We start from the raw sequence: 27,945 nt of genomic DNA, 5'->3' as shown, positions 1-27,945 counted from the left end.
TTGTTAACTCAGTTGTTTGCCACATTCTAACTGCCTTTTTCAAATTAAGCTCAGGATCCTCTAACAGTCTCTTCCTGAGGCTTGTATCCCTTATACCCAATACTATTTGATCTCTGATCATGGACTCTTTTAGGTCACCAAAGTTGCACGTCTGGCTCAGCAGTCTGAGGATTTTGACAGACTCCTCTATTGTCTCACATTCTTTCTGCTGTCTCATGTGGAAATTATGCCATTCAAAGGTTTGGTTTTGTTTGGGTATACAGTTCCTCAAACTTTTTTATTACCGTGCCGTAGCTTTTCTGGTCTGCTTCTGGCAGTCGTAGGCTATTATAAAGAGACATAGCTTCTGGGCCTGCTATAGTTAAAAAAATAGCTACCTTGAGTGAATCTTCCTTCTCCTTAGCTCCACTGGCTATCATATATATGGCTCTGCTTAAATTTCTTCCAGTTTTCTGTTGCATTGCTGAACAGCTTTTAATCCTGTGGAATTCTTAGGTGTTCCATTTTTTGTCTTGATTCACATCCCACTTCTGGTACCATGTGTTGTTCTGAAAAGATTAAGGAGTTAAGCTTATAGAACTATAACACTTGTTTCTTCAGAAAGCAGTACCTGCCAGCAGTTCCACTGTTCCCTCCTCAATCCCCAGGCAAATGTAACAACTTACACATAACACTCATAAAGGTACCCACACACCTGTGTCCCAGTTATGTTGTTTTGTAGGACGCAGTTTTTATTACTGCAAAACTACTGCACAAGTCAGTGTGAAATGGAAACCAATTCACTGATAAGCAGAATGTCAACTACTTTTTTCAGAGTCAAAAATGCTCGTTTGACTTTTCCTGTTTTAGCCTACCTGTGCCTACTGTATGTCCTTTCACATTGGGCACAGACACTAGCACTATGTTGCACAGCAATACTCGCAAAAGAACACAAAGTTCTTAATAAGATGATATTTATTATAGCAGAAATTTAAGTTCCCCAGAGAGAAATTAGTGTTGCGTCCTGAAGGAAGCAGTGGTAATAGTTTCATAGTTTCATAGTAGGCAGGGTCGGAAGAGACCTGAGCAGATCATCAAATCCGACCCCCTGCCATGGCAGGAAAGAATGCTGGGGTCAAACAGCCCCAGCAAGGTGTCTATCTAGCCTCCTTTTGAAGACCCCCAGGGTAGGAGCGAGCACCACTTCCCTTGGAAGTTGGTCCCAGATCCTAGCCGCCCTGTGAAGTTTCATAGTTTCATAGTTTCGTAGTAGCTAGGGTCAGGAGGGACCTGAACAGATCATCTAGCCTGACCCCCTGCCACAGGCAGGAATGAATGCTGGTTTCCCGGACAGGTGATCATCCAACCTCCTCTTGAATTTGCCCAAGGTAGGGGCGAGGACCACTTCCCTGGGAAGTTGGTTCCAGATTTTGGCCACCCTAACTGTAAAATATTGCCTTCTGACCTCTAACCTAAACCTATTCTCTATCAGCTCATTACCATTGTTCCTCGTCACCCCAGGTGGTGCTGGGGAGAAAAGGGCTCTGCCTATTTGCTGTTGATCCCCTGTGATGAGCTTGTAGGCAGCCACCAGGTCCCCCCTCAGCCTCCTCTTGCTGAGGCTGAACAGGTTCAGGTCCTTCAGTCTCTCCTCGTAGGGCCTGCCCTGCTGGCCTCTCACCAAGTGGGTGGCCCTCCTCTGAACCTTCTCCAGGCTGGCCACATCCCTTTTGAAGTGCGGCGCCCAGTACTGTACTCCAACTGCGGCCTGACCAAAGTCGCATAGAAGGGGGAGTATCACCTCTCCGGACTGGCTTGAGATGCACCTTTGGATGCATGACAAGGTATGGCTGGCCTCGCTGGCTGCAGTCTGGCATTGGCAGCTCATGTTCATCTTGGAGTCAATAATGATTCCAAGATCCCTTTCCGCCTCTGTGCTTTCAAGAGGGGAACTCCCCAGCCTGTATGTATGCTGTGGATTCCTTCTCCCAAGGTGCAACACCCTGCATTTATCGACGTTGAACCCCATCCTATTCTCATCTGCCCACTTTTGTAGTCTGTCTAAATCTAGTTGCAGCCTCTCTCTCCCTTCAAGTGTGTCCACCTCACCCCACATCTTAGTGTCATCAGCAAACTTGGACAGCGTGCTTTCCACCCCCTCGTCCAAGTTGCTGATGAAGATGTTAAACAGTGCAGGCCTGAGGACCGAGCCCTGGGGTATCCCACTGCTCACATCTTGCCAGGTTGAGTACAACCCATCCACCACTACTCTCTGGGTGCGCCTCATCAGCCAATTTTTTACCCATCCAACTGTGCAGTTATCAATGCTGCAGTCGCTTAATTTATTGACGAGGATGGGGTGAGAGACAGTGTCAAAGGCCTTCTTAAAGTCTAGAAAGACTATGTCCACAGTGACACCATCATCCAAGGATTTAGTTACTTGGTCGTAAAAGGCAATCAGGTTGGTCTGGCAGGACCTGCCTTTGGTGAACCCATGCTGGTTGCCCCTGAGCATGATCTCCTCTGCTGGCCCCCCACAGATGTGCTTCTTGATGATCTCTCCAAGATCTTCCCGAGCACTGAGGTGAGGCTTACAGGCCTATAATTACTTGGGTCCTCCTTCCTCCCCTTCTTGAAAATAGGGACCACATTAACCAGTTTCCAATCCCCTGGCACCTGGCCAGATGACCACGAATGCTCATACAGCTGAGCCAAGGACTCCACAATGACCCCTGCCAGCTCCCTCAACACCCTTGGGTGGAGGGCATCTGGACCTGCAGATTTAAAAATGTCCAGCCCTTCCAGAAGATCCCTAGCTACATCTGCTCTGACTGAAGGCTTGATAGAGCTATCCCCAAGATTGTCCCTACCTCTGGTAGGTGGGATGTCCTGGTCCCTGTTCAGGAAAACAGGGTAGTGCCTCCTGATGCCTAGCCTGAACCTACTCTCAGTCAACTTGTGGCCATTATCCCTTGTTACTCCTGGTAGTGCTCGGGGGAACAGGGACTCTCCCATAGCCTCCTGGTCCCCTTTGGCAAGTTTATAGATGGCCACCAGATCCCTTCTCAGCCTTCTCTTGTGGAGACTGAACAGGTTCAGGTCCCATAGTCTCTCCTCGTAGGGCCTACCCTGCTGCCTCCTGATCATGCGAGTGGTCCTCCTCTGGATCCTCTCAATGCTGTCCACATCCCTCCTGAAGTGCGACACCCAGAACTGGACGCAGTACTCCAACTGCAGCCTGACCAGTGCTGCATAGAGGGGGAGGATCACCTCCTTGGACCTGCTCGTGATGCACCTGTGGATGCATGACAAGGTGCGGTTAGCTTTACTGACTGCATCCCCACATTGGCAGCCCATGTTCATCTTGCAATCAGTGACTCCAAGATCCTTTTCTGCCTCTGTGCTGGCGAGAAGGGAGTTCCCCAGCCTGTAGGTATGCTGCTGGTTCTTTCTCCCTAGATGCTGTACCTTGCACTTGTCAGTATTGAATCCCATCCTATTCTTCTCCGCCCACCCCTGTAACCTGTCCAGATCTAGTTGTAGCCTGGCCCTCCCTTCTAGCGTGCCCACCTCTCCCCACATCTTAGTGTCATCCGTGAATTTGAACAAGGTGCTTTTCACCCCCTTGTCTAAGTCATTGATGAAGATGTTGAACAGTGCGGGCCCAAGGACCGAACCCTGGGGGAACCCACTGTCCATGTCCCTCCAAGTTAAAAATGACCAGGCCACCACCACTCTCCAGGTGTGGCCCTACAGCCAATTTGCGACGCTTCTGACTGTGTAAGCATTGACGCCATAGTCGCCTAATTTTTTAATGAGAATAGGGTGAGACAGTGTCGAAGGCCTTCCTAAAGTCCAGAAAGACTATGTTTACTGCAACACCTGCATCTAAGGATTTTGTGACCTGGTCGTAGAAGGCCACCAGGTTAGTCTGACAGAACCTGCCCCTAATAAACCCATGTTGGTTGCCCCTAAGCATAATCTTCCCTGCTGGTCCCTCACAGATGTGCTCCTGGATAATTTTCTCAAAGAGCTTCCCCATGACTGAGGTAAGAATAATGGGCCTATAGTTGCCCGGGTCCTCCTTCCTCCCTTTTTTGAAAATGGGAACCACACTGGCCCTTTTCCAGTCCTCTGGCACCTGGCCAGAGCACCACAAGTGCTCATAAAGCCATGCCAGGGGTCCCACAATGACTTATGCCAATTTCCTTAGCACCCTGGGGTGGAGATCATCTGGACCTGCTGATTTGAACACGTCCAGGCCCACCAGAAGTTCCCTGACCAGGTCCTCTCTAATCCTAGGCTTGGCTGTGCCTCTCCTGAGTCTATCCAGAATCCCAGTGTGAGGGATGTCCCTGTCCCTGCTCAGAAAAATGGAGGCAAAGAATGTGTTAAAGAGGTCAACTTTATCATCTGGTGCAACCACCAGATTGCCAAGCATGTCCTGCAGGGGCCCCATATTACCCAGTGCCTTCTTTTCACTCCCTATGTATTTAATAAAGGACTTCTTGTTATCTTTGATCCTGGTTGCTAGTCCTAGTTCTGTCCCCGCCCTAGCCTTCTTAACAGCCCTCCTGCAGTCCCGAGCAATGGAGGTATAATCCTCCTTTGTGATGGTCCCTCCCTTCCATCGTGTGTACACCTCCTTTTTGACTTTCAGATGTTCCTGAATGCCTTTGGTGAGCCATGGGGGCTTTTGAGCACTTTTGCCCCCTTTGATTTGCATTTGGACTGTCACCCTTTGGGCTCAGAGGATCGTCTCCTTAAGGAACAACCACTCGTCTTAGATTCTCAACTCCCTTACCCTCTGGGACCTCAGTGCCTCCCCAACTAATCTCCTTAACTCATTGAAATCAGCCCTCCTGAAGTCAAGGGCTGCTGCCTTGCTGCAGGCCTTTGACACCCTGAGCTGGATGGTGAATTCCAGTAGGCAATGATCGCTATCGCCCAGGTGGTCAAGAACTTGTAGTCCCCTCACCAGGTCATTGCCTGTGGCCAGGACCAGGTCCAGCAAGGCATTTGCCCTGGTGGGACTGTGCACCTCCTGGGTTAGGTAGAGGTCCTGTATCTCGGCTAGGAACCTATGTGAGCGGTCAGACCTGGCTGACTGCTCCTCCCAGCAGTTGTCCGGGTAGTTTAGGTCACCCATGATGACCACATCCCTTGACTTAACTGTCTCCACAAGCTGACCTGAGAATTCCCAGTCCAGCTCTTCCCCCTGGTTGGGTAGTTGATAGTAGACACCCACCATTAAGTCCCTTTGCCCCTGACCCCCTTGTATTCTAACCCAGAGCATTTCGGTCTGCCCATCCTCTGACCCAACACTGTTTGGTAAGGATGTGTATTGCTTTTTGACGTAGGGCGCTACACCCCTACCTTTCCTCCCCTTTCTATCCCACCTGAACAGTCTGTAGCCCTTGATGTTTACCGCCCAATCATGGGTAGATTCCCACCAAGTTTCAGTGAGCCCCACTATGTCTGGGTTTGTGTCAGCTAGCAGGAGGGCAAGTTCCTCCTGCTTGTTCCCCATACTATGAGCATTAGTGCAGAGGCATTTAAGGCCTCTTATGGGTGCATGCACCTCCCCCCTGATCTTAGGACTGTCTGGACCCCTGACACTTACCTGGGTACGTCTTGTGCTCGTCACCTGTCTTGGCTGGGAAGTGTCCTCGTGTTCCCCTGTGGCCCCATCCGCTGGCAAAGCTAGTTTAAAGCACGCTAGTTTAAAGATTATTATCTTTATATTATAGTACATTTTCACCAGCATTTGGATGGGAATAGAATGGTTTGGGTTGGTCACATAAGATTGTCTTTACAAAGAGACATATAAATATATATATATTTACATATAAATATGTAAATATAAATATGTAACTATTTAAGATTGAGCACTTTGTTGTTTACTTTCCCTTTTTATCTTGCATGAGTTGTTTTCAGCACCAATTTAGGTTCTCTCAGAATGATGGCTGAAGTTGAGATGGAGGTGTTTTGGGCTGGGTGAAACCTCACTGAAACTTGTGGATGTAGCATCTGTCTTTTATTTGGGATAAATATAAGAAACAGCAAAGGTCCATTATAGAACCAGATGGTTGAAACAATAGCAGACTCTGCCTAAAAGAGGCACATGAAGAAGGAGAGATCTCACTGACAGTTCTCTGTTAAAGTTTGTTGTCTGAAAGAGGCAGAACAAAAAGCCAAGGGCATGACATAAACAAGCAATGGGCAAGAGGTCCTGCAAAAAACTTAATGGAGAACAGTGTCTGAAAAATGATTGGAACAGTGAACAAAGGAGTGGTCTCCTGTTATTTGATTATCCCAGTGTTTGAGGAAAAAGCACACTACATTTCCCTTAAATAAATGATTGTGACCAGGAGGCTGTTACCATATTCTGCTTCTAACTGAAAAAACCAGCAGAGCCACAAGTTTTACTACTCAGGTTGAGGCGTAACCTTTTTATTTTCATTTTCCTTATTTTTTTTGTTTAAAATCATTATTAACATATGCAAATTTTCCATGTAAGAATTAACAAGTCTTATTCTTTATGTACACATTACTATTAAGAGACTCATTTGACTTTGACTAACCTCTTATCCATGTATTTATTTTGTCAAATTAAAAAAATGGCAACCATATAGTCTAAATTAGCTTGCTCCACATAAAAAAGTGCCTGTCACTTCTTTCCCACTGGATGGACTTCCAATACTTTATTTTTCCTCAGCAGTGTAACACTGATGAGGAAGGAGAGATCCTTTTTTTCTCCCCAGCAACAAATTACAATGTATTTGGCTGTTGGGAGCAGCTGTGCTTTTTATGCATCTTTTCAAGTTTGTATTCTCCTTTAGACTATATTTCAGTTGCAACTTTACTTCCCTTCATTGCAGCAAAATACCAACTATAACATTAACTCTTTCCCATTGTACATAGCAAACCTAAACCCAAATCTTTGCTAAAGCAAAAGAATTCTGTCTCTCCTTTCCTCATTCTCTTTTCTCCCCTCAGTTTACCTCCATGGCACATCCATTAGGCTTTCACATTGGGGAATTCCATCACCTGCCTGCTACAGAGGCTCTGTGCTTCAACAGACATGCAACTTCTAGCCAGGGTGGCTTCACTGGGCTTCCACTGCCTTGTGTAATCATTTGCACCTGTGAAACACAGGTGTAAGCTCACTTTGCACTCACTTTACACAGGTGCAAATGACTACTCAAGGTGAGAAGCAAGCCAATAATGACTGTAAAACACTTAAAGAGTAGGTGATGCAAAGCAATGGAGTCACCAGGGAGATAATGATCAGGAGGTAAGTGGATGTCAGCAGCAGTGGCTTAGGAGTACATTCTCCCCTCATTTTGTGTGTGTAACTTCCATTATTGGTAATGGAAGCCATGCACATGCACCTAGAGGGTAATAAATCAGTAAGCATGTGAATAACCTAGACAGGAGCACTTCACATTTGGTCTGGCACTGTTAGAACAGGCTAGTCTGGAAGAGCTGCTACCTATTCTGCATACACTTTATAGTCACACAACTCTGGACTCTAATTCATACTGAGAGCCAGGACTGAGCTGTGAAGGCTGAAACGTGAAGAGCACAGCCAGACTAGATTACAATGGTATTGGGACTACATACCAGCAATTGTGCCTGGGGAAGATCCTTCAAATCTAGTGGGTAGACAGATGCACCAACATTAGCATCCTCTCATAAGCAAACCCCATAAGCATTGAAGCGATGATCGTCTGACATCAACTTCACTGATCATCTGACATCAACTTTGCTGATGTTGATGATGCGGGCTGGCCACATCATCCATGTCTGAATACAGCCTCCTGAAGAAAGTTTTATTCCCCCAGACAAGATTATTTGGGTAGATGTGGTATCTTTTATTAGACCATAGTTGGAAAAATTGTTCTTTGCAAGCTTTTGAGCACAAACTTGCTTCTTCAGGCATAGGCAGAGTCTGCTAGTGTCCTGTGTGCTCTCCTGGGTAGAATGGAAGCCAATATGCAAAATGGCCCACCTGGAAGAAGAAGAACTCAAAAACTGCACCATCAAGCCCATGCTATATCTGAGAAACATAGATGATATCTTCATCATTTGGACTGAAACCCTGTAGTCTCTGACTGATTTCCACCAAAAATTCAACAATCATCACCCCTTCATCAGACTGTCGCTTGAATACTCTAACCAGCATTTCCTTTTTGGACACCATGATCAATATCCAAAATGGTAAAATACAACCACCATATACAAGACAGCCACAGACCTACATACATGTCTACACAGAACCAGCAATCACCCTAAACACACCAAGAAAGTTGTAGTTTACAGCCAAGCTCTCTGATACCACTGAATTTGCACCGAGGAGAATACCCACGATTGCTACCTCAGAAATCTCAAAAGGGTCTTCACCCAACAAGGACACTCCTCCAGAGACAGAGATCACACTTTGAAAGAACCACCCAGATACCACATAAAGATTCACTGCAGTACAAAAAGAAAATCCCCACGAATTGCACGCCATTAATTAATTGTTAGGCCTGTGTGAATAGGGAAGTATTTGATTCAGATTCAGCCAATTCGGAGGACAGTGATTTGATTTGGAGATTTGGATCACAGTCCTGAATCAATTCGGCTGAATCGGCTTCAGAAGATTCGGCGCTGATTCAGAGAGATTTGGCCATAGACTGTAATGGGGAATCACTGAAATACCTATAACTGTAATTTTTTGGCATATTTGAATGAAAACAGTAGGAATGGTAGCCCCTTCTTCTGAGGGCATGAGGCCTGTCAAGTTTCAAGGAAATAGGTGCAGGGGTTTATGGGAAACTGCACCTCAGGCTGCTGACGAGCAAAACTCGTGACGTGTGACTGTGTGTGTGTTAAGGTGTAGTGGGATGAAAACTGCAGGGATGGTAGCCCCTGTTCTCACCCTCACAACTCCACTGCAACCAGTAAGCCTCAGGCCTCTCAAAGATTTTACAGGTCTGGGCTTTCCCCAGCCAGGATTATGCGGTGGCTGGAGGTTATCAGGTGCCTCCTACTCCTACCCACCTTTCACCAGGGACATTTGTGGTCCCGGCGTTTCCCAGGGCTGCCGCACCACCAACAGTCCCACCCAGGACTCCCAACCCTGGAAGGGTGCAGTTATAGGTCATGCCCAGGATGACGTGGGGCCTCCTCCTCCTCCCCATATAGCCCCAGCCCTTATACTTCCAAGTTCTTCCTGGCACAGGAGCTCAGCAGGGAGATGTTTGTTCTTCCCCTGCTGGCTGGTGAAAAACTAAACTGCCACCTCCAGCTCTGAGAGTGAGGCATTAAATGGCCACCCTGTCCACCACATACATTGCCCCTCATGCAGGCATGAGGGAGGCCCGCCAGGTTTCACGCAGAGTGGTGCAGGGGTTTCTGTGAAACTGCACCTCAAACTGCTGAAAGCAAAACTCATGTCACTTGTGTGTGTTAAGGGGTGTTGGTTGTAGTCATGTTGGTCTAAGGACATAGCCCAGACAAGGTTCTTAGGGTTGATCTGATATCTTTTATTAGACCAATGCAATAGTTGGAGAAATTCTTCTTTGCAAGCTTTCAGGTTTAAAAACCCTTCATCAGGCTGAGGAAGCATCTACTTGGGGTGTGTGTGCTCTTCCTGGATGGAAGGAATAGTAAAGAAGCCAGGGGCTCATGAAATGCAGGTAAGGAAGCCAGTCAATGAAAATGGAAATGGAGGTGTCAGCTGGTGAGGGACAGGCTGGGGGTGGGAGGAAGGGGGGATGTAGCAGATAAAAGTGGAGAGTACCTGCTGCTACCTGGGGAGTCAGATGTCCGGCAGGTTGTAGTGTGTCATAAATCCAATGTCTATGTTAAGCCCCTGAGTTTCTGTATCTAGGAGGCTGATGAAGTGAAGTTCATAGGCCTGTCTGTGAAAAGTGGTTTATAAATTAAAACAAGCACCGAACCTTGCTAACCTCATCACCAGAAGCCAACTTCCTACAGCCTGAAATACACCAAATGAATCCAGACCACGCAATGACAGACCATGCCATGACAAGACATGCAAAACTTGCCAACATATCTCCAGTACTCCCTGAAACTGCGCACCAGAATCTATCAAAGACAAGAATACCCAACTACCTGTGGGGGCACATTTCTCACAAAAAAACCACTATGTCTCCAGTCTCAGTTCTGATCCTCGAAGGGAATTTACAAACCACTTTTCACAGACAAGCCTATGAACTGCACTTAATCAACCTCCTAGATACAGAAACTCATGGACTCAATATCGACATTGAAATTCTGACACACTACAACCTGCCAGACATCTGACTCCCCAGGTACCTCTCCACTTTTACATGCTACATCACCCTTCCCCCCCACCCCAGCCACTCTCTCACCCCCTGACACCTCCATTTCCATTTTCACTGACTGGCTTTCTTGCCTGCATTGCATGCCAGCCCCTGGCTTCTTTCTATTTCTTCCATCTAGGAAGAGCACGTACACACCAACTAGATGCTTCCTCAGCCTTATGAAGGGTTTTAAACCTGAAAGCCTATGCCTCGCAGATGGCATCCCAGGCAGCTAAGCTGAGCTCACCTGAAGCCTCACAACTCCACTGCAACCAGTAAGCCTCAGGCCTGTCAAAGATGTGACAGGTCTGGACTTTCCCCAGCCAGAACAGTGTGCATGTGGTGGCTGGAGGTTATGGCTCCTCCTACCCACCTTTCACCAGGGAGGTCCTTGGTCCTGGCATTTCCTGGGGCTGCCATGCTGCTGTCAGTCTCTCCAGGCCTCCTGACCCTAGTAGGGTGCAGTTTCAGTGGTCATGCCCAAGACCTGAGGCCTTCTCCTTCCCCTAGCTCCAGCCCATACCTTCAAGTTTGTCCTGGCATGGGAGCTCACCAGGGACATGTTCTTCCCCTCCTGGCTGGTGATGCAGACAGTGTGCCACCTCCAGCTTTGACAGTGGGGCATTAAATGGTTTAAAAAAAAAAAAAAAGGAAATAGGTGCAGACGGAGTGAGGAGGGTGGTACTCTCTCCATCTGCAGGTGGAGCTTGGGGAATCCCAGCGGCAGGAGGTTCACTGTGAGGAACACCATCTTGCCCCCCCCTTTATGCTGCGGTGGAAGTAGCCCGCCACCTTCCTGCATTTTGAAATCAGCTGGGTGGTAGTGACAGTGCTATCACCGGCAGCCCTGTCCCCCTCCAAGGCATCCCTGACTATGAGGTGCAGCTTGTGTGCCACACAGCAGATGCCAACAAAGTTGGCATCACAGACCACCTTGACCATATTGGCCCTGTTGTTGGTGACCATGAACCCGCAGGTGAGCTCGCCCTACCCAATGAGCCACCCCTGCACCATGTGGTTCATAGTCATCATGATCTCCCTTGCTGTATGGGACTTATCCATCACCTCAGCTTGAAGGAGAGTCCACCAATGGCCTAACTGATCGCACCAGTACCCTGTGAGGAAGAGGTAGGCATGCTGTCCACCCCTAGATGTCCAAGGTGAAGTGCGAGGCTACCTGCAGGCCTGCCTTGTGCAGCAGCTCCTTCTTCAAGTACTCCCTGCATGCCTCATACAGGGAGGGCACCACCTCTTGCTAAAGGTGGTACATGCAGGCACTTGGTAGGATGGGGCCATGAGCACCATGAGCCTCCCGAACCCTAGCCGCTAAACTAAGAAGAAGGGCTGGCCATCCAAAGCAAGTATCTTCCCAATGCTCTGGGTGACCTCACTTGCTCTTGCAACGCACCCCTCTTTGTTCTGTGGCTTTTCCCCCACCACTCCATGGTGACCTGCCTCTGCTTCATGGGGATGGGGGCTTTGGAGCAAGAGGGGGACTTCACTTTGGGCATGCTCCCACCGGTGCCAGGCTGAGGAGGGACAAGGAGGTACTGGCTCCTGAGATGCAGCAGCATCACTGTGGTGGTGAAGTGTTTCACCTCCTTGCCCTGGCTTATCTGCCTTCAGCAGTGCTGGCAGATAGCATATGTGGGATCATCTGCCACCTCAGAATGATCCCACATTACACTACCCCCCTGCTTCTGGGATGAGGGTGGGGATCCTGCCTTATCCTCCTCCTCAGCAAGCTAAGGCACAACAACAGGAGGAGCTGACTCAGCTGAGCCACTTGCCTCCACAAACTTAAACTCCTCCAAGGTGCTTTCCGGAGAAGGAGACCTGGCTCTAGGGGAACTCTGAGAGGTATGGAGCACAAACTCAGATTCCCCCTCAGTCCCCAGAATTTCTTTTACTAGGACACTCAGGTCCCCTGGTTCCAGATCCAGCTTCTCCTCTGGCACTGGGAGGCTCATGCTGGGAGATGAAATTGGGGTGAAGGAAACTGTCATTCTGCTGCTGGTGGCTATTTCTGGTGTTAGGGGGCATGGTGAGGGTGCAAGGACAGGTACTGCTCCCACCTCCTTGCTCCCACTGGTAGCCGAAGACTTATGGCTGCCAGGAAAAAGGATGCGTCTATGTTTGGTGGGGGTGGGGACCCTTGCAGCTCTAGCTCTCCCCTTATCCCTTCTAGCCCCTCTCCCTCCCCTGCCAGAAGACCTGGCACCTGCCTTTCCAGCATGCTTCATATTAATCTTTCCTGTGCTAAAAAATATGTCTGTGTGTGTGTGCCATTGTAATAGCTCATCTTCTCTCTCTGTGTAACTAACTAATAATATTTCTTCTTCTTCTTCTCTGATTACTGTATGTATGTGTCTGACTTCTTCTCTGTTGTGTTTACTGTATGTGTGTGTAATTAATAATATTAATATCTCATCTTCTTCTCTGTGTATGTGTGTGAGTGTGTGTAATGTATATGCTTTCCTGCACAGTGATGGATCACACTGCCAGGGAAAACACAGCTTTCTTTTTAAAAAGTGTGGGGGGAAAAAACACAAGAACAAATGAGAGGTTTTGGGGGGAAGAGTAAGTTGAAAGAAATGGATTGGATAGGGATAAGTAGAGGGATTCTAGTTAGTAAGCTGTATCAATCCTTTCCAAGAACAGAAACTAGCAGGAGACTGACTAGGAAGCCAAGCCAGTGCAGTACTTTTCAGATGCTGTTGTTTGGCAGAAACAGCTCCCAAAAGGGACAGACAGGCTGCAGACAGAGGCTTATATGCTGTTTCTATGTCCCGTCCTGTTCCCCCCCTCCCCCCAGAGTACTGTGATTGGAAGGAGACTCAGGAAAAGATCACAATTATTGGCCAGCTACAGATGTCAGTCTTCTCCCCACCACTTCCCTTCCCACTTCTCAATTTCTGTTCCCCTGAAAGACTTCCTTCCAAATCTTTTCCAAATTAATTTGGAGGTTTTTTCTTTTTCTCCCAATTTGATTTGGATTCAGTGATTCAGCCTCCAAATCAGGCCAAATCTTCTCTGAATCAAATCGGCGACTGAAGCGTCACACACCCTTATTAATTATAACATACCACATTGCCCTGGAACCTACACAGAAAATCCTCAAACAATTGTGACCCATACTAGTGTCACAACCCAAAGTTGTGATTTTTTGTTTGTGTGTGCTTCGGCGCTGCTAAATTATGTTCCCGCTAAATTGCAGCTTCCTTGCACGGTGGAGTTCTCTGCTACAGAAGAGAACCCCGGTGCAACGGAGAATTTCCCGCCAATTTGTAGCTTTTTTTGCATGGTGCATTTCTTTTGCATCTCAGAAATTCACGGTGCAAGGGAGTTCCCGCCATTTGTATGAAGATTTGTGCCACATTATTGGCCGATTCTAATACATGCACACGTGGCGGCTAGCGATTGGCCTGCTAGCCGTATAAAGAGCTTGGGTGGTTTCCGCCCAAGTTGGAGAGAGAGAAAAACAGGAGAGAGAAGGAGAAATTGGAGAACTCACCAGGAGGGAGATCTTCATGCTGTGTGAAGATCTCTAAGCTCTGCAGATCCTTACGGACCCAATGCATCTCTTAAGAAGGCAACAGAGGTCTGAACAGCCTCTGGCCTCTCCCCGTCGCCAAGCACAATCCTAGACGTATCCCTTTCCTATATACTCAAGATTCGAACCCACGGAGCTTTAACAACTCCGGGGCCAGAGAACCGAACCGAACCCACGGAGCTTTGACAACTCTGTGGGAAAGAAATTACCGAACCCGCGGAGCCTTAACAACTCCAGGGCCAAAGAACCGAATTTGTCGTAGTCCTCCAACGAGGATTTAAGCAGAGCTGCACCTGGAAACTGTCCAGCCTACACCGCGACCATCTTGGGTGTAAGTAAATGATCTTTAAATCAACCATTACGCCTCTGTGACTAATTCTAGGCCTTGCCGCCGCCCAGTCTCCTCCGGCCCCGCGTGCCCGGGCTGCTGGCCAAAGCCCGTGTGCGCAAAGATGGGCCCGGCTCGCCCCCGGCCCGCACAACTAGAAGACCCAATTATTAAAGAGATCTTTCCAGAACCACCCATCCTAGCCTTTAAACAAGCACTAAACCTCACTAACCTCAACACTAGAAGCAAACTCCCTGGGACCCAAACCACACCTAATGGATCCAGACCACGCCAGGACAAGAAATGCAAAACCTGCCAAAACATCTCTACCACTCGCACAATAACTACATCCCACAATAGAACCATCAGCACTCTTAAATCTTACACCTGCATCTCCAGAAATGTTGTATATCTCATCCAGTGCATCAAATGGCCTGATGGAAAATATGTAGGAGGAACCAAACAACAACTGCTCACCAGAATGAACGCACACTGAAAATGTATCAAAGACAAGAATACCCAATTACCTTTGGGGCCACATTTCTCACAAGACAATCATTCCCTCTCTGATCTCTCAGTTCTAATATCAAAGGGAATTTACAAAACACCTTTTGTAGACGAGCCTACGAACTTCACTTCATAAATCTACTGGATACAAAAAATCATGGACTCAATATAGACATTGGATTTATGACACATTACAACCTGCCTGACATCTGATTCACCAGGTACCTGCCAGACCTGACCTTTTACACTTTTCTTCCCCCCTCCCCCTCCTTTTCTACCCTTTGTCTTCCTAATTTCCAACTATTTACTTTTTCACAGACAGCTTCTTTTCTACCTTGGAAAACTACTACAGTAGAGTCTCCCTTTGGCTGTTTTTTCCCCTTGCCCTCCCCTGCCCCCCGTTCCCTTCTCTACCTTTAATTTTCCTAATTTCCACTATTTACATTCTCACTGACAGTCTGTCAGACTTTTAACTTCTTTCATTCCTTGGAGTCTCATAACTGTAGACTTCCTATGCCTGAAGAAGGGTGTGTGTACCCAAAAGCTTGCAAATAACTTTTTCCTGACTACTCTGTTGGTCTAATAAAAGATATCACATCTGCCCAAAGAACCTTATCTGCCTATGTCCTTAGACCAACATGGCTACAACCAAAAACCCAGCAATATGCAAAATGCAGGTCTGTGAAAATGCAAAAGCATGTCAGTGAAGTTCAGAGGGAATGGGAGACAACAGGTGTGAGACAGATAGGTGGGGCAGGCGGAAGGAGGAATGTTGAACCGGTGATAGAATATAGGTGGTAAAATGTAGACAGCTTAGCTTCAGCTGAGTTCTCCAAGCTCAGTCAAGGCTTATGCTCAAGAGGAAGGCAGAGAAAGTGCTTCAAGGATGTCCAGAAGACCAATTTGAAAAAATGCAACATCAATATCAACTCATGGAAAATTATCATCCGGGACCACCCCCAAATGAAGGAAATGTATTCTGGAAGGATCTCAGTACTGTGAAACCTTATGATGACAACAGGAAGCAGAAACACAGGAGTGACAGAAAAAGCGTGTTGCAGCCTGAACCAAGAGTCACCCACCCCACATGGAAACATGTGCCTGAGCTGAACCAAGAGTCACCACCCTACATGGAAACATGTGCCTGAGCTGCAGCATATTCTGTTGATCCTGAATAGGACTCATCAGCCATCTTCAAACCCACAGATAAGACAATCATGGATGACAATCATTCTCAACTGCAAGGGACTGCTGATGATAATGACTTCAAAATGTATTTCTTATTGTTAGTTAAACAAGTTATCTTGAAACCTGCCTCCATCACTGCTGAAACACTACTGGCACTTTTCATCCAGTACATATATTGCCTCCCAAAATCACCTGGGAGCTGACATGCAGGAGAAATTTCAAAGGAAACTATGTTTTATGAGCTGCTGAATATAACTGAGTAGTTTGCTCTAAAATAAATCTGTTGGCTTTTGTCAAAGTTCTTGCATGGTAAGGTCAGAGGCAATAATTACCATAAAGGCCCATTAAAATAAGGGGAGAGAACAATTTATCTTGTTGAATTTTTTACTAAAGAATGGGATTTATATAGTTTGGGTTTGGGGTTTTTTTGCTGGTCAAAAAGGACCACTAGAACTTGTTCATCTCATTCCTACACCTGTCAGTTTTTCTCACCTTTCACTTTACTTCATTAGAACATTCATAAAACTAGTAAATGCTCCCAGAAAAATATGGCTCATATAACCCACTGAAGCTTCTCTAAAGTCTGACATAAAATTCTTAGGCAGGCAAAGTTCTTTGGGTAGATACAATATCTTTTTTTTAGACCAAATGAGTAATTGGAACAAAGTTCTTTTCAAGCTTTCGGGCAGAAGTACCCTTCTTTAGGCATAGGGAGACTTTTGTTCTGAGATCTCCAAGGAATGAAAGAAGCTAAAAGTGTGACAGGAGGTCAGTGAAAATGTAAATAGGTGGAAATTAGTAAAACAAAAAAATGGATAGAGAAGGGAGGGGAGGGAGGAAAATGGGGGGGAGGGATGCATGAAGGAATGCTAAAGGTAAGCAAGGGAGACTCAAAGTAAATAGCTGGAAATTACAAAAACAAAAGGTAAAAAGGGAGGGGAGGAGCAGAAAGGTGGGGAGGGAAATGTAAATGGTAAATTCAGGCAAGTACCTGGTGAATCAGGTGTCAGGCAGGTGTAATGTGTCATAAATCCAACGTTTATATTGAGTCCACGATTTTTTGTTTCCCGTAGATTTATGAAGTACAGTTCGTAGGCTCATCTATGAAAGTTATTTTATATGATCCCTTTGAGGATTAGAACTGAGAGGTCAGAAAGGGACTGATTGTCTTGTGAGAAGTGGGCACCCACAGGTAATTGGATATTTTTGTCTTTAGGTTTTTGGTGTGCGTTCATTCTGGTATGCACTTGTTGTTTGGTTTCTTCTACATATTTTCCATCCGGGCATTTGGTGCACTGGATGAGATATATTACATTTCTGGAGGTGCAAGTGTAAGATCTGGGAATGGTGATGGTTCTGTTGTGAGGTGTGGTTATTGTGGGAGTGGTGAAGGTGTGTTGGCAGGTTTTACATTTCTTGTCCTGGCATGGTCTAGATCCATTAGGTGTGGTTTGGGTCATAGGGATTTTGCTTCTGGTGAGGAGATTAGCAAGGTTTGGTGCTTGTTTAGAGGCTAAAATGGGTGGTTCTGGAAAAATCTCTTTAAGATTTGGGTCATCTCTAGTATGTGTTGTAATTGTTTGAGGATTTTCCGTGTAGGTTCCAGGGAAGGATGGTATATCATAACTAATGGTGTGTGATCTGTGTGGATTTTCTTTTTGTACTGCAGCAAATCTTAGCGTGGTATCCAGGTGGTTCTTTCAAAAGTATGATCTATCTATCTTGAGGAGTTGCTCTAATAAAAATATCACAATTGGTCTAATAAAAGATTAGATACCACATCTAAACAAAGACCCTCGCCTACCTATGTTCTTAGACCAACATGGCTACAACCAAAAACCCTACAATGTGAAATTCCCGAATTTAATAGATAGTATGTGTTTTATTATAGTAGGGGTTCATTAGAATTTGCCTCTAGACATGTGTACATAAACATAAAAGAATACATATACATTTTTTGTAAATATCAAACCAAAAACATTCCCAAGTCCAGGGTAATTAACACACTTCCTATAATATCTCATGAGGGAACAGCAAGAAAATGCTGAGAGGAGCTGAGTGCCTTAAACTCACAGTGAAGTTAATAGTTTTCTACAAACTGTAACTGATTCTCTATACTTTTCATATCCATGATACATGCGAAAAGATATTTTTCATAGTTATGGAATTATTTGTAGACACTATTGAAGCAAAGCCAGGATAGTTGTTACTATCCCATGACAGTCGGATTGAATCTAATCCACAAATAAGATGATGACAGCAAAAACAAGAGGCCTTTATTACTAGTAAAACAGCCAGTTATAGACACATGATTGTCACAAATTATTCACAGAAAGCTTTAATCTTATAACATGCATGCAAATAATTGTGTCAAAGACTATCAGAGAGGGGATAAAACATGATGGTGAACTTTGTGGGGTTCAATGACCTGAGATACTTCCCTACAGGTTGTCTTCTGCCTTAAACTGCATGCATTATTGATAAAAATAATAATGTCTTTATTTTAAATGGCAGGTTTTTTTATCCACCCATGCTCCCAATAGTTCATGCAGCACTTGCAATGACTACTTATTTTTCAATAAGCATTGCATTGCAGCACTTGCAATGACTACTGAGCAGTAGGGTCAGACTCATGCTCCTCCTGGACTGTGCAGTAACAGTGGTTACTTGTACTAAATGACTGTGCAGTAACAACTGTGCAGGCAGGGGCATGTATAGATAGATGCGCTCTTACAATAGATGTGCAGAGTCACCCACTGTATTCCTTACAATCTGATTTTGAGGATAGCTGCCAAGCAATTTATGTATATGTGTCTGTGTGCTGCCTTTCTACTATCAGGTGCTACTAGCAATGCAGCCATAGTGGCACAGGGCTTTGTGTGTGAGCCAATGGCCTGAGTATTTACTCAACTTCCCAGGTGACTATTACAAGCTGTGCTATGTTCCATGCTGACATGGCTAAACTACTAGCAATACTGAACATACTAGTTTAAAGCTTGCCTGCATATGATGATTTCAATGCTGTTTCCTACAATATTCTCACAAATAAGCTAAGGAAATATGGGTTGGATGAATGAATTGTAAGGTGGACAGAAAACTGACTGGAACATCAGACTCAAAGGCTAGTAATAAATGGCTCCAACTAGTTGGCAGCTGGTCTCAAGTGGAGTGCCCCAGGGATCAGTCCTGGGGCCAGTTTTGTTCAATGCACCGTTAGCAAGTTTGCAGATGACACACCAAACTGGGTGGAGTAGTAGATACACTGCAGGGTAGGACTAGTTCAGAGAGACCTCAACAAAATGGGGCCTCTGCAAGACACGCTAGGAAATCTGGTCATCACACCAGACAACAAAGCTAGCCTATTTAACAATTTCTTTGCCTCCATTTTCCTGAGCAGGGACCAGATCAGCCCGTCTGCCGTGACCCACTCAGACCCCAGGGGAGGCGCACCCAGGCCTAAGGTCAGTGAGGATCTAGTCAGGGAACTTCTGGAGGGACTGGACGTATTTAAATCAGCTGGTCCTGACGGCCTCCACCCCAGAGTGCTGAGGGAATTAGCAGAGGTCATTGCGGGACTCTTGGCACAGCTTTACGAGCACTCATGGTGCTCTGGTGTGGTGCCAGATGACTGGAAAAGGGCCAGTGTGGTTCCCATTTTCAAAAAAGGAAGGAAGGAGGACCCAGGAAACTATAGGCCAGTTAGTCTTACCTCGATCCTGGGTAAGCTTTTTGAGAGAATTATCCTGGCGCATGTCCACGAGGGGCCAGCAGGGGAGATTATGCTTAGGAGTAACCAACATGGGTTCATTAGAGGTAGGTCCTGTCAGACTAACCTGGTGGCCTTCTATGACCAGGTCACAAAATCCTTAGACGCAGGGGTAGCAGTAGATGTAGTCTTTCTGGAGTTCAGGAAAGCCTTCGACACTGTCTCTCACCCCATTCTCATTAAAAACCTAGGGGACTGTGGCATTGACACCTACACAGTCAAATGGGTCGCTAACTGGCTGGAGGGCTGCACCCAGAGAGTGGTGGTGGATGGGTCATTTTCGACCTGGAGGGATGTGGGCAGTGGGGTCCCCCAGGGCTCGGTCCTTGGACCCTCACTGTTCAACATCTTCATCAGTGACTTGGATGAGAGGGTAAAAAGCACCCTGTTCAAATTTGCAGATGACACTAAGATGTGGGGGGATGTGGACATGCTAAAAGGGAGGAATAGGCTGCGATTGGACCTAGACAGGTTACAGGGGTGGGCGGATAAGAACAGGATGGGTTTCAACACTGACAGGTGTAAGGTACTGCACCTGGGGAGGAAGAACCAGCAGCATACCTACAGGCTGGGGAACTCCCTTCTCATCAGTGCAGAGGCAGAAAAGGATCTTGGAATCATTATTGATGCCAAAATGAACATGGGCCGGCAGTGTGGGGACGCAGTCAGGAAAGCCAACCACACCTTGTCATGCATCCACAGATGCATCTCAAGCAGGTCCAAGGAGGTGATCCTCCCCCTCTATGCAGCACTGGGTAGGCTGCAGTTGGAGTACTGAGTCCAGTTCTGGGCACTGCACTTCAGGAGGGATGTGGACAACTTGAAGCGGGTCCAGAGGAGGGCCACTTGCATGATCAGGGGGCAGCAGGGCAGACCCTACGAGGAGAGGCTAAGGGACCTGAACCTGTTCAGCCTCCAAAAGAGGAGGCTGAGGGGGGATCTAGTGGCCTGTTACAAACTAGTCAGAGGGGACCAGCAGGCACTGGGGAGTCCCTGTTGCCCTGAGCACTACCAGGAGTGACTATAAATAATGGTCACAAGCTGGCAGAGGGTAGATGCAGACTAGACATCAGGAGGCGCTACTTCACAGTCAGGGCGGCTAGGACCTGGAATCAACTTCCAAGCGAAGTGGTGCTGGCACCTACCCTGGGGGGGTTTTAAGAGGAGGTTAGACAAACACCTTGCTGGGGTCATTTAACCCCAGTACTTTTTCCTGCCATGGCAGGGGTCGGACTTGATGATCTGCTCAGGTCCCTTCCAACCCTACCAACTATGAAACTATGAAATTGGAGGACTGGACCACAAGAAACCTCACAAAGTTCAATAAGGACAAGTGCAAAGTCCTGCACTTAGGATGGAACAATCCTGTGCACGCATACGGGCTAGGGGGCTGACCTGCTGGACAGCAGCTGTGCAGAAAGGGACCTGGGGATTCCAGTGAGGAAGCTGAATATGAGTTAGCAGTGTGCCCCTGTTGCAAACAAGGCTAATACTAGGCTATATTAGTAGGTGTGTTGCCAGCAGATTGAGGGAAGTAATTATTTCCCTCTATTTGGCCCTGGTGAGGCCATATCTGGAGTACTGTGTACAGTTTTGCCCCCCCCCCCAATACAAAAAGGACGTGTACAAATCAGAGGGAATCCAGCAGAGGGCAATGAAAATGGTTTGGGGGTTGGGGCACCTGACTTTTGAGAAGAGGCTGAGGGAACTGGCTTATTTAGTTTGGAGAAGAGAAGACTGAGAGGGGATTTAACAGGGCTGTGCAAGTCGGCAGTGATCCGATCCAGCTTCGGATCCAGGCACTTCAGATGGCCGCGATCCGATCTGGAGCTAGGGACCAGGTTTCTGCCTTGATCCGGTTGATGCGGCTCCAAAGCTTCGGAGCCACCTCGGAGATCTGGCCAAATGGTATAATGGGGAATCAATAAAAGATCTATAACTTTGTTTGCTTTTTGTATGATTTGGATGAAACTTTCAGAGGTGGTAGCCTCTTCTAAGACCATGAAGCCTGAAAATTTTCAAGAAGATTGGTGCAGGGGTTTGGGGGAAACTGTACCCTAAATTCTTGAAAGCCAAACTCATGTCACAGCTGTGTGTTACACCACAGTGGGGTCAAAACTGCAGGGCCTCTTACTGAGGCCACAAAGCCTGCCAGCTGTTTGCATGTCCTAGAGCAGGCCTGAGTGAGTGCTGGGCCCTGCCAGGCTGTGAAGCCTGCCAGCCAGCTGTGAGTGTGTCCTAGAGCAGGCCAGAGTGCTGGGCCCTGCCAGGCCGCAAAGTCTGCCAGCTGTGTGTGTCTTGCTGGGGGAGTCTGTCATTTGGGGCGCTGTACCCCAAGCTGCTGACAGGCAAAACTCATGATGTGGGTGGATGACACTGTGTGTGTTAAGGTGTGCCCTTCCTGGTGCTGGAGCCTCTGCACAACACAGCAGTGTGCCCTGCTCAGGCCTCCTCCTCCCCTACAGTCTCACACCTGGTCCTTTGCTTTATGTGACAACAGGTGCAATAATTTCTTTGTGGCTCTCATGGTATTGTCTATCTTGTGCTGTGAATGAAATTATTTGTGTGTCTTCTTTCTGGCTCTCACGATATTGTCTATCTTGTCTTGTGCTGCGAATGAAATTATTTGTGTCTTCCTGTGTCTCAATATATTATCTGTGTCTTGCTCTTCTGTAAATATCTGTCTGTCTTCTTCTGCTGTGATTTTTTTTCTATATTCTGGGTCTCTGTGTATGTGCGTGTGTGTGCGTGCAAGCAATCTGTGCCTCCCTGTACAGTGATAGATAACACTGGCTGGGAAAACACAACTGTCTTTTTGCAAAGTTTCCAAAACAAGTTCCCAAAAAAAAATTCAAAGAAATAAATTGAATTGTAATACTACTAATAATTGAATAGAATAGCTAAACTAAGCTAAGCTAAGCTAAATCCTAACCACTCCTTTATAACATAAAAAAGCAGCAGGCAGGTCTCTGTCGCAGCGTTCCTCTCTCACACAGTTGCTGACAGGAAATAAGCTGCAAAAGGCACAGAAGGGCTGGAAACAGGGGCTTTTATACTTTTTTTAGTCCCACCTCACAGACGCTGCCATTGGAAAGGTAGCCAGGGAGAAATCCTTCTCACTGGCTACCTACAGACGTCAGTCTTCTCCCACACACTCTGCTTCCCTCCCTCTCTCCCACTCTTCATCCCTCCCCTGCTCCTCCTCCCTCTTCTAATTGCCTCAAAATGGCTGAAGCGGGTCCGAAGCATCCAAAGCGGGTGCGAAGCACTTCGGATGCCCCCAACCCACTCCAGACACCATTACTGGGATCCTGCTTCAATCCGGAAGTGCCGCTTTGGACACCGAAGCATCCGAACTGGGTCCAGATCCGAAGCAGAATCCGAAGACTCGCACAGCCCTATGATTTAATAGCAGCCTTCAACTACCTGAAGGGTGATTTCAAAGAGGATGGAGCTAGGCTGTTCTCAGTAGTGACAGATGGCCGAACAAGGAGTAAAAGTCTCAAATTGCACCAAAGGAATCTTAGGTTATGGTAAATATTAGGAAAAACTCTCTCACAAGGAGAGTAATAAAGCACTGAAACAGGCTGCCCAGAGAGGTTGTGAAATCTCCGTCCTCGAAGGTTTTTAAGACCCAGGTAGACAAAGTCTTGGCTGGGAAGATCTAGTTGGGGATGGTCCTGCTTTAAGCAGGAGATTGGACTAGATAACCTCCTGAGGTCCTTCTAACCCTAATTTTCTATGATTCCATAATTCTATGTATATAAACGTTCATGACTAAACTGACTTACCCTTTTTCTGTTGCTTATATAACATGATTGCATTGTTTGTTAGCAAAGCACTGGTTGACGGTGACTCTGCAGAGAACTCCAAGGCATCAGAGTGAGATGGTATTCTGTGAGCAGGGTAATTAAAAAGCAAACCTACTTGTGAGATATGTGGTTGTGTTAAATCTACACGTGTGAATCTGTTACTTGTTGTTACTTTCTGTTGAATCTAGCAATACTAATGCATGTATAGTTTATTTTAAGTTGACAATATAGTCTGGCCTGCCAGTGTGACAGCACTCTTTTACATACCTCTGGCTGGAGTCATTTATTTATGAAGGTCCTGGTTCAAACATAACATTACTGACTGGCTAAAGGCATCACAGATGTTGTGCTACATATCACAGTCACTTTGAACTTTAGCAAGGCAGCAGGGATGGAGCTCAGCTTCTTCCATTTACAGTTAACACTTGTGGTGTAGCTGAGTGATTCAGATTTTGTCGAGTACAGGACCATGTCAGACACTTTCTACTCAGTTCGCTACAATGTTTCATCCCACTTAAACATACTTAATTAAACTGAAGAGTCCTACAACTGCATACACTCCCCTTGAGTATAGGCTATAAACCCACAAGGTAGTCATAGGGATAGTTTGAGATCAGTGGTATTTTTATACCACAGCCAAACAACCAGACAACCATGAAAAGCTAAATCCCATTTCACCCACTAGATGACAAATGGGTAGCTGCTGGCAGAGTCCTAAAATATGTAACCAGAATCAGGGAGGCCTTCTAGGTAGAAGATATTCTTACATCCTCACTTACGCAGGAGGGTGTCTGCTGGAAATCCTGCTGCTCCCTGACTACATAATGCATATGCATCTTAGCACAATGTGCATGGACAATGGCATAGCAATTCTCATCCTCCACAAAGAGTTTAATGATTGGAGCACTTGCCCAGGACCTGTGAGAACTATTTTCTCACCCCTGCCTCAGTGGATTTGAATTCACATCTCCAATACATCAGCAGAGTGCTCTGACTCCAAAGCTATGGGACAGACACAGCTGTTAATGCCTTTCAGCCTGCTCTTGAAGCTAGTCTACTGGGAAACTAAGAGGGAAAGACCCATCAGGCCAGGAGAAGGACAAGCAAGGGGGAACCATACCCTGTGCCCCAGGAAGGTAGAAGTGGAACCTGTGCTGGATGAATAGAAACGCTAGGAGCTAGCTCCTTTTCCCAAAGCTATTTATGCATTTCATCCAACAACACTTAATGCCCCAAGCATCACAAGCCCTGGTGTATCTGGCTCTGGAGTCACATCACTGTATGTCATGGAACTCTTCTGGATTTCATTTAGTAACATAAGCAAAATCTGGCCCAGAGGAAGGCACTTCTGCAAGTGGAAGGGGACTTTCACCTGCAGAGCCCAGGATGATCTGAAAACAAAAGCATCACCAGTCTTTAGGATCCCTGTTTCACCCTTCTGTGTAGGTTGCATGCATGCTGAGAGGTATCACAGGAGTAGTGTAATTCCAGGAGAGATCTGACAATGGAGTTTCAGCCAGCGTCCTGTAAGCTAAGGTGGGCGAAGGACAGAGGGTTGGAGAGTGTTCCATGCATGTGAGCTTTCTCTTTCAGAAATAAAAGAGCTGCTGAGATTTGCTGCTACCACCACTGCCTACCAGGCTTTCTTTTCCTGTCTCCAAACACAGGCACACACTCTTTCCTGTCAGGGATTCTGGGTCATGTTTTCCAACAGGCCTTCCATGCATGAAGAAGCATTGCAAGGAGGACTGTCATCACAGGCTTTCCCAATAAAGAGTGTAGCCTGAGCTTCTATCCCAGGTCCACAGGGAAGAGCTTCCAGTAGCTGGGGCACTTTGTGAAGTAGTCTTATCTCTGCCCCAGTGCTGTTTAAGCAGTTTTCCCACTGATTGCATAATGCAAAATGCACCAACATTGCAAGTACATGCTTACCTCCTTGCCCTCTCCCTCACCTCCCCCATACTACCTGGGCCACAGAGATGGGCTCCCTCCTCCTTGCTCTCCTCTGGCTGCCTGTAGTTCAGCTTCTACAGAAAGGTGCTTTCAGTCCAGCCTGGTCCTTAAGTTGTTGTCCTGTAAATGTGGCAGATCAGGATACAAATCCCCACAGGGGATCCAAGGGCCTAGTATGTCAAGTCCCCCTGTCCTAGCTTGGTGCTCTAAGCACCCAGTTGCTGGACTAGAACTGGGATGAACACTCCCGTTGCCTACTGTGGTTTTTGGTCAGTTGCTATTCTGGGGGGTTTGGCTGCACTTTTGTATATCCACAGAAGAACAAAGGATGGATTTAACAGGATGTGGCAGCATGATGGCACCCCCTTTTGGCTATGCACTGCATGTGCAGTGAGCTGTCAGTAGTCACCAACACATCAGAGCAGCTCCTGCGGAGAGCTCCACATGTGCCCGGAGTTCTACGAGCTCACCAGTGGTCTGTCCAGAGTCCCTGCTTTCAAGCAGCTCTAGAACCTGCTGCTGTTTGTTCTTCCCTTTCTGCCTCCCCTCAACCCTGAATTCAGCAGTATTGGAGAGGAGGGGACAAGCAGCAGCAGTGACACTCAGCCCCTGCTTTTATAGAGCCCAGGGGCTGCATGCTACCACTGGTCCCCTCTTTTCTCCTGCTGCTGAATTCAGGGAGAGGGAGAGGCAGGAAGGGGAGAGCAGCAAGCTTGGAGCTGAAAGCAGAAACTTTGGGCAAACCCCATGCTGGTGAGCTCATAGCATATGGGGAGCACTGGGAGGAGCTGTGCTGACATAGCAGTGAGCTCTAAGAACTCATTGGCATCCAAGATCACAGTGAGGGACTGTGGACACACCCCCTTCAGCTGTGGCACAAGCACAATGTGCTCTCTTCTTGGTGCATTCACCACCCAGTCAAAGGGGCTGGGGCTGCACCCCTGTTGCTGTGATCCTAGACCCACCCATGGCAAAACAGAACTACAACTGAGCATAATTGGACTTCGGCACCTCCCAGGCAGCACAGAATTGCTTCCAAAAATGCTCGGTAAGGACAAAAGTAGGTAGTGATACCTAGGGCAGATGGGTAGCCACATAAAGCATTTAGCTGTGTTTGTGTAATTCAGGCCGTTACACAAGGCAAAGTATTCTTGAACACAGATCAGGAAAAATATCCCAACTGGATCATAGACAGGCACAAAAGGGACACCAGCCCACCAACTGTTAGTGCCGACTTGGTGTAGAGGCACTTGGAAGGACTGGATGTGGTTAAGTCAGCAGGCCTGGATGATCTTCATCCAAGGGTGCTGAAGGAATTGGCCAGTGTCATAGAAGAGCCACTGGCACAGCTGTTTGAGTGCTCATGATGCTCAGGTCAGGTCACAGAAGACTGGAAAAGGGCCAATGTGGTCTCTATTTTCAAGAAGGGGAGGAAGGAGGATCTGGGTAACTATAGACTAGTTAGTCTCACCTCTATCCTTGGGAAAACCTTTGAAAAAATTATTATGGATCACGTTTGTGGGAGTCCAGCAGGAAAAACAATGCTGAAGGGCAACCAGCATGGATTCATAGCAGGTAGCCTACTGACTATCCTTGTTTCTTTTTATGACCAGGTCACAAAATGCTTAGACACAGGAATCGAGGTAGGTGTCATTTACTTGGATTTTAAGAAGGCCTTCAATACAGTATCTCATCCTATTCTCATAAATAAACTGAGCGACTGTGACATAGATGATTACATGGTCAGGTGAGTTGCACCCAGAGAGTGGTGGTAGATGGGTCAGTATCAACTTGGAAAGATGTGGACAGTGGAGTCCCACAAGTTTCAGTCCTTGGACCTCTGCTGTTCAATGCCCTCATCAGTGAATTGGAGGAGGGTGTGGAAAGCACTCTGTCCAAATTTGCAGATGATACCAAATTATGGGGTAAAGTTAACACACTAGAGGGTAGAGAATGAATCCAAGTGGATCTGGACAGGTTGGAAAAGTGAGCAGAACAAAATAGGATTCCGTTCAACAAAGACAAGTGCAAAGTGCTGCACCTAGGGAGAAGGAATCACCAGCACACTTACAGGCTGGGGGAGGACCTTCTCAGCAGCACAGCAGCAGAAAGGGATCTCAGAGTCATTGTTGACACCAAGATGAACATGAGTCGTCAATGTGATGAAGCGATCAGTAAAGCCAACCGCACTTTATAGTGCATTAGCAGATGCATGATGAACAGGTCCAGGGAGGTGATACTTTCCCTCTATGTGGCATTGGTCAGGCTGCAATTGGAGTAGTGAGTCCAGTTTTGAGCAGAACTTGGTAGACTTGTGCAGTGTAGAGATACATCTTCTAGCTTTAACAAGGTTTGAACAGGTCCCAGAGGTGTTGTTTCTCAGCAGTCTGCAGTGTAAATATACCCTAGGAGCACAGGAGAAGTTAAGGGTGGGAAAAACTAGTTCTACTTTCTGCCCTGCTCTGTTTTTCTCTCTGCTTTTCATTTAAGATTCAGCTCCACTTTGAAAGAAAATACCCCTC

General features: G+C 46.8%; 1 protein-coding gene across 2 annotated transcripts in view; it reads right to left on the bottom strand.

Annotated features, from left to right (window-relative positions):
- LOC109285840 (uncharacterized) overlaps positions 1-9,590 on the bottom strand; it is a 40,978-nt gene extending 31,388 nt beyond the window's left edge. Inside the window, exons 1-3 of one of the 2 annotated variants that reach the window (XR_009462688.1) lie at positions 5,603-9,590; positions 3,108-3,274; positions 378-548 (exon numbers count right to left, since the gene is read on the bottom strand). Coding sequence is in view for 1 of the 2 variants with exons in the window: in XM_059729108.1 (XP_059585091.1) it covers positions 4,763-5,746 (984 nt within the window). In the remaining variant the exon portion in view is untranslated. Of the gene's footprint in view, positions 1-377; positions 549-3,107 lie in introns of both variants that reach the window. The other variant, XM_059729108.1, reaches the window with a different exon arrangement.
- Positions 9,591-27,945: the final 18,355 nt, after the last annotated feature.

Source organism: Alligator mississippiensis, chromosome 5, assembly GCF_030867095.1.
Source record: "Alligator mississippiensis isolate rAllMis1 chromosome 5, rAllMis1, whole genome shotgun sequence".
Taxonomy (NCBI): Eukaryota; Metazoa; Chordata; order Crocodylia; family Alligatoridae; genus Alligator; species Alligator mississippiensis.
Note: the sequence above shows the minus strand (reverse complement) of the source record. Positions and strands in the feature narration are given on the sequence as shown.